This window comes from Pteropus vampyrus, unplaced genomic scaffold, assembly GCF_000151845.1.
Source record: "Pteropus vampyrus isolate Shadow unplaced genomic scaffold, Pvam_2.0 Scaffold4, whole genome shotgun sequence".
Lineage (NCBI taxonomy): Eukaryota > Metazoa > Chordata > Mammalia > Chiroptera > Pteropodidae > Pteropus > Pteropus vampyrus.
Genome location: NW_011888785.1, coordinates 7,183,746 through 7,190,576, shown reverse-complemented (window position 1 = coordinate 7,190,576; position 6,831 = coordinate 7,183,746). Strand labels below are relative to the sequence as shown.

The 6,831-nt window shown below is 34.5% G+C and overlaps 1 protein-coding gene across 1 annotated transcript in view; it reads left to right on the top strand.

Moving 5' to 3' along the window:
- SCIN (scinderin) overlaps nt 1–4,989 on the top strand; it is a 72,352-nt gene extending 67,363 nt beyond the window's left edge. Inside the window, exons 11-13 of the mRNA XM_023532519.1 lie at nt 2,128–2,247; nt 3,806–3,866; nt 4,258–4,989. Of these exons, the coding sequence (XP_023388287.1) occupies nt 2,128–2,247; nt 3,806–3,866; nt 4,258–4,385 (309 nt within the window). The 3' untranslated portion in view covers nt 4,386–4,989. The remainder of the gene's footprint in view (nt 1–2,127; nt 2,248–3,805; nt 3,867–4,257) is intronic.
- The last annotated feature ends 1,842 nt before the right edge of the window (nt 4,990–6,831 follow it).

Sequence of the window (6,831 nt, the reverse complement as noted above, 5' to 3'; positions counted from 1 at the left end):
ATGGATATGAAAGCATAGAAATACTGTAGTGTACTATATAAATCAAGCTGCTCTTGAAAATATCAGCTACTTTGTACCTGTATCAGCATGTAGGAGTTGCTGTATGAACATGCACATGGTTGGATTTGCTAATTCCATAATTTGACGCTTTTTGTGGCGACAGCGATGGCTTCTGATCAAACTATGTCAGTTTTACACTTCAATTTCCCAGGGTAATAAAACATTTCACAATCTTGACCGAATAAAATATATATTGGGCAAAATCACAAGAAACTATATACATACCTGCAAATTAACTGAAATCAGCAGGAATGTTTTATTTCAGAGTAATTCACAGGCTTTGAATTCCAGGAAATCTGAAGTAAAAGTATCTATGTACAAGAGTGATTTTTATACAGGCCTCTGAAATATTCTGGACTGCAGCCCCTCATCTCAGTTTAACCATAAAGTCCTGCTTTCTCTGACAGGGTAGGCTCTTGCATAAATTTTTCGTTTAAAGAATAAATTCCTTTCCCATATAAAATTTGATCTAAGGATTTCGTTACCACGTCCTGGTGAATAAAAGCTTTATTTTTCAATATCTACACTTGAAAATTTCCTGAGTATTTTCCCAGTACATGCTTGCTAGAAATAAAAATGCTTTGAAGAAAAAATTGCTAATGTACAAACCATGCTTGAAGTATAAGTGATTTAACCTAAAAATTAAAATTCGAAATAGTAGGTTGTGATAAATATTTCATTGTTGGTCACTGCAATTGCTCACCTACTTTTCAGAAAATCTCTGTATTTTATAAACTTGTCATCAGAAAAAATCTGTAGTTTTACTCTTTTGACCGTTAATTTGATACTGCATACAAACAACTTCTTTTTCAGCACTGCTTGTATAATTTCTTATTAGTTGTATTTCTAATATTGCTATAAATAGCATGTTTGATTTAAATGAAGATATATTTTATAAAAATAATGCCTAGGGTTCTGTCAGGTTTAAAAAAATCTATTAGTCTTTGTTTTTTTGTTTTTTGTTTTTGTCATGCATGTATTTAAGAGAAATATGCTTTTCCTCTGCACCTAACTCATTTTCTTGATAAAGGGAACTCCTATCGTCTTCACAATTTAAGAAAAAGGAGTGTTACCAACAAGTGTTCCATCTTATCACCATCAGAATGCAGGCTTTAGACACTTAGATTCATACAAGGCAGCAGAGCCTATTGGTTAAATGCACAGCTTTTAGAACTAATCTGCCTGTTGAGCAATATTACTTACTTGGTCATATTTACTGGCTGTCTGATCCTTAGGCTGTTTATTTGCCCTCTCTGTGCTATAGCGTAGCTGAGAGGTTCTCCTTCAAGCTGCAGGTTGGGTTCATGCCTGTTTTCCTATGACAGTTCAGGATCAGAAGAGGGTCCCTGCCTAGTCACATTTGCTAATATGACATGGCCAAAGTCAAAGCCAACTTCACCTACTCAACTGTACTGCAAAATCACATAGCAAAGGAAAGAAGTGAAGAGCTGGGAACCAAAATCCCATCTGCCATACTTTCCTAATAATTTTATCCAGAATTTTATCCAGAATTCTCTGCAAATACTGAATTTTAGATTAATACACTGGTACTGGCTGCATTAAACTAACCCTTTAATATTTACTATAGAGAACATAATTTAACCCATTTAAAATAAAAATAATAACTTTGCATATGGAATATTATAATTTCATCTTACTGAAAATTGTTGATTTATAAAAATGGCCAGACCTATTGATTTTATTAACGTAATCTTGACCTACAAAATGAAAGACAATTTAATACCCAGACCATAAACAAATGGCTTTAGAGACTAGCAAGGCAACATAAATCTGTGAAGCAACTTATCATAAGGAACTCCAAGTGGAGAGAATTGTGGTCAAATTGACAGTATATGGACTATACAAGGTACTCAAATGCAGTGTTTATTTATATTGATCATTCTAAATAAGATATCATTCATTTGTGGTACCTGACTAAACATATAAACAATTATTTAAATCTCCATTATCTAAAAGGAACAAAAAAATGACTACCAAATTTTATTTTTGCTGTGCTCCAAAATAATACATCTAAGGCATTTTTATCCTACATATTAAAAAAAATTACTACTTTACCATTTGGTCATAAAGTTTTTTTATGCATTTCAGATCGAAGAGGTTCCAGGAGAGTTCACCCAGGATGATTTAGCAGAAGATGATGTTATGTTACTAGATGCTTGGGAACAGGTAAAACTGTATTTTGTTCATAACAAAAAAGTGTACTTATAGTTGGGAGCTGATAAAACCTGCTTTGAGAAGTGGCAAGTCTAATAATAAATGGGCCGATGGCTTTAAAGGAGACACAACAGATTTTAGCAAACAACAAAACTGAAATAATTCCACGGCTATCATCTTTGGTTGTATAGCTCTAGGCAAAAAACAAAACAAAAACAAAAACAAAAAACTTCTATTTTTCATTTCTTTGTAGAATTCACGTACGCCTAACTTATCCATTCATTTAACTAATAAATACATTAGTGGATACTGTAAATGGGGGGGGTGTAACAGGGAAAAATGCTGTGTGGGAGACTGAAGTATTCAGAATTTCTCTTAAAATTTGACAAGAAGTCATAGGATACCCCTCCCCTGGGAAAGAAGCAGACACAGAATAGTTTTCAATCTAGAAAGAAAGTATGTCTCTGTTATATATATCTTTCTTTTTGAGAAAATTAATGGTCATTTGATGTGGCACATCTGTCAGTTTATTTTGTTTTGTTTTTAACCTCTATGTAAACTAACAATAGTGAAAAGGAAAAATAAATATATTAGAAACTAAATGATATAGAACAATTGTGAATTTGGCCTTCTCTTAGAGTCAAACAAAGAAATTGTTACTTTCAGGTCTGCTCTTAATTGCTAAGTCTTTCAGTTATATTACACCTTCACTTCTTGTTAACTAGACTTACTGTGGTGGCAATCATTTTGCAATATATAGAAATATCTAATCATTATATTGTACACCTGAAACTAACATAAGGTTATATGTCGATTATACCTTGTACTTTTTATTTACATTACCATGCTGTCATGGTTTGTTCTATGCCCTCCAAGCAAGTATCCCAGCACCTTCAGTTTGAATTAGAACACAATCAAAACTAATTTGACCAAATTTCTCTGTCGTCAAGTGATTTTTAAAGTGATTTAAATATAAAGCAATTCAGGAAGAATTTTTCAGCATTGAAGTACCAAACTACACATTTAACAAGGAGAAGGATATATACAGAATGTATGATTATATCAGTTTAAAAGAAAACCTCCATATTAAAATGCCAAACATTGTAGTACTTTTACCAGTGTTATAAGACACAATACTATAAGAGAATACTAGGCTTTAGTCAGGGGTTCATAAAGGAAGTCTGGGGTGCCCATGAACAAGCTGAATGTGCCCTCTCCAGTATAATAATATGGAAATAGTGATTGCCTTACACACTCCATAGGAGTGGGTGGGAAAAAAGAAAAAAGTGAATAAATTGTTTTTTGAGAAAGTTCACTTTGTAAACTAGAAAACAGTGTATATTCATAAACTATCAGAACATAAAATCTGGAGTCAAATTTGTCTGTATGTAAGTTTAGATATTTCCTAATAAGTGTAAACATTGGAAAAGTGGTTGAACATCTCTCTTCAGTCTCTACATTTCTAACTTCGGAGGTTGTCGTGAAGACTAAATTAGCAATGTGTGTAGAACACTTTGCACTGAGTCAACACTCCTCAAACAGTACATACTATTATCATTTCATTTTTCAGATTTTTATTTGGATTGGCAAAGATGCCAATGAAGTTGAGAAGTCAGAATCTCTGAAGTCTGGTGAGTTAGATATCAATTATTCTAAAAAATTTAAATTCACTTACATTTCACATAGAAATAGTAAAACCTCCATAATTGTGATAACCTAGATATTTTTAAAATTCCTTTTAAGTACGGCTGTTCTTTCTGGCACAATTTTTTGTTATTGAAAAAACATTAATTATGCCATAAGGATAATTTCATACAGTTTGGAATTTTTTCAGGCAATAATGAAACTCTCGTGGCACATTCCACAGTAGATGAGAGAACTCTATAAGGAATTAGTCATAAGAAGCAGCATTTACCTACTTGGGACAAGGAAAATTTAATTTATTAATTTTATTGGGAAAGTTTTCATTCTATAGTTAAATGAAAACTAACTGAATTTATATGTCTTTATACCTCTTTTTAGCCAAAATGTACCTTGAGACAGACCCTTCTGGAAGAGACAAGAGGACGCCAATTATTATCATAAAACAGGGCTATGAGCCACCCACATTCACAGGATGGTTCCTGGGGTGGGATTCCAGCAAGTGGTAAACTGATTTTTGTAGAAATAACAAACCAACAAACATTATGGAGCTGTTATGGGGGCAAGAAAAGGAGTTTTATTTGTATATGTTTGACTTTAGAAAATTAACCTCAGCCATATGACTATTTTTCAATGCCTAGTTTTGATTTGAAATCTTTTAAACAGGAATTTTCTTATGTTAATGCTTTAAAATAACCTAGACTCTTGTTGTGGACCATTATTAGCTCTGCTGGAAACTGATTTAAATCCTTTTATATGACTTTTTTTTTTAAAGGTGAAAAGCTATTCACAAGGTAGGGGACTTAGAATATTTTATAATTCAGGAGCCAGTAGCCAAATTTGTTCTATATATATGCCAGAGAAGAAAGCTGTGATGCCTTTGAGATTATTTTCCTTTCTGTGCGTTGCGTTTAGAAGAGGTGTGTATTTGCGGTAATGTTAAGAAGGCTTTCAAAGTTTGTTGTTTTCCTTCTTTTGCCAATGTAACTTTGATACCATTAACTCCAAAGTGTTATTTCTAAGAGAAACTTTACTTTTTTTGTGTTTTTAAAAGCCTCTGGGAAAAAAAAAACAGCTTTTCCACTAATGCTGCCTTTTATCATTAAAATACATCTCTCTTTGAAATACTTTTTTTGTTATGACATTTTATTCAAATGTGATATGTGAGTTAATCACTCGATTAGTTTTAAGGTTAAATCCTTTCATATATAAGTAAATATGAATTTAACAGTTCTTAATTCATCCTCATTAAGTAGTAGTCAAAATTAGACAACTTTTTCATGGTTACATAAATACTAAAGATTTTAAATATCATATAGTGCATATGAAACCTGAGTCCTGTTAAAAGATAAACAGAGGTATGTTAAAAGTTCTGGAATTTTATTTAACCAAAAATTAACTAGAATCAGGCAATGACAAACCGGAAGTGGCTAGGAGCATTCCACCAGCAAGAATTCTATGAGAGACTTATAGATAAAGCGGAAAACCAATCAAAGAAATTATTGATTGGCTCTAGCTTAAAGCCTAGTTGACTATTTGTGACTGGTTGTCCTTAGGTTTCAATTTTGTCACCTTGAAACGTTTATGGGCTTAGATTTCAGTCTGCTTATGTAGGCCCCTATGGCATTAGAGCCACCTCAGTCAATGGCCTCCTCATTTAATTAATTTTATAGCCCCCACCAAACAGGAGTTGGGGCAGAATATGGAGCATCAGTAAAGTAGAAATCAGGTCTGGCAGTAGGTTGGGGGTGGCTGGTTGGGGAGGGGAAGTAATACTTCCGAGGAAAGAGGAATCATGGAGGAGCAATCTGAGGAATTCTTACTCTCTCTCTGGGGAAATGAAAGGCATGTGTGTCTCAGGTTAGGTCCTGGCATGGGTAGGTGGGCCCTGTTCCATTACGGCCTGAGGTGGACGGTGGCGTGGGGACCTGGGGCTTGTGTGGGTGGTAAGGCAACAGTGAGAAGTTTCTCTATCCAGGGCTGTTCATTCGGTAAATAGTGAATTGGCATCTATTTGACATCAGGTGCTATTCTAGGCACTTTGGATTTAACGTAAATAAAACAGACAAAATCTCAGTTGTCATAATGTTTATCTTCCAGAAAAGAGGCTAACAAAAACAATATCAATAAATACATATATTATAAAATGTTAGAAGTTAAGTTGTATAGAGGGAAAAATATAGGGAAGGAGGACAGAAAATGGTAGGCACAGAGTGAAGCGAAGTGCAATTTTAATGGGGTGGTTAGGAAAGACCTTGTTCAGTAGGTAGTATTTGGAGAATTGACAAGGGGAGGGAGTGACCCTTGTGATCACACCCAGGCAGAAGGAATACCAAGTACGATGGCCTGGAGGTGGGAGCATGCGTGACATAATGGGGCTGAAGTCTAAAGAAACAGGGAAATTCTTTAGGGTTTTCTCCTACTGTCATCACTGGACTAAAAAAAAAAAAAAATCTTAAGCAGAACTGCTATTTTAAGCCTGAGCTGTGAAAAGGTTGCTTTCCAAAATCCCAAACCCAATTACTTAGAGGTAGTGATGGTGACATCTGAGAGACAGCCACATCATCAGTACAAGCAATATGGGGAGGGCATATCTATTGAGCAGCATTGCCCCATCCAAACGTGAGGTGGTCACCGAAATTACTCGCTATATCAAGAAGACTTAGGAGCCCTATGTCTAATAAACTGAAGGGAAGCTGGTGGAGAGAAGAGATGAATAAGATTTGAAAAAGTTTCCTGTAAAGGGGGAGCTAGGGAGTTGCTGTATAATTTCACACCCAAAGCTGATATGGCAACATTTGCAATGCATGTAAAATCAGCATGGTGGGGAGGGAAATTGGTCCACTTCCTAAAAGATGCACATTCCTAAAAGATGCACATTCGGTAGATTATAGAAGGGCCATTGTTCTATGGCATTCTGTAGTCTTAAATTATATGTCAACATAGAAATTAGTC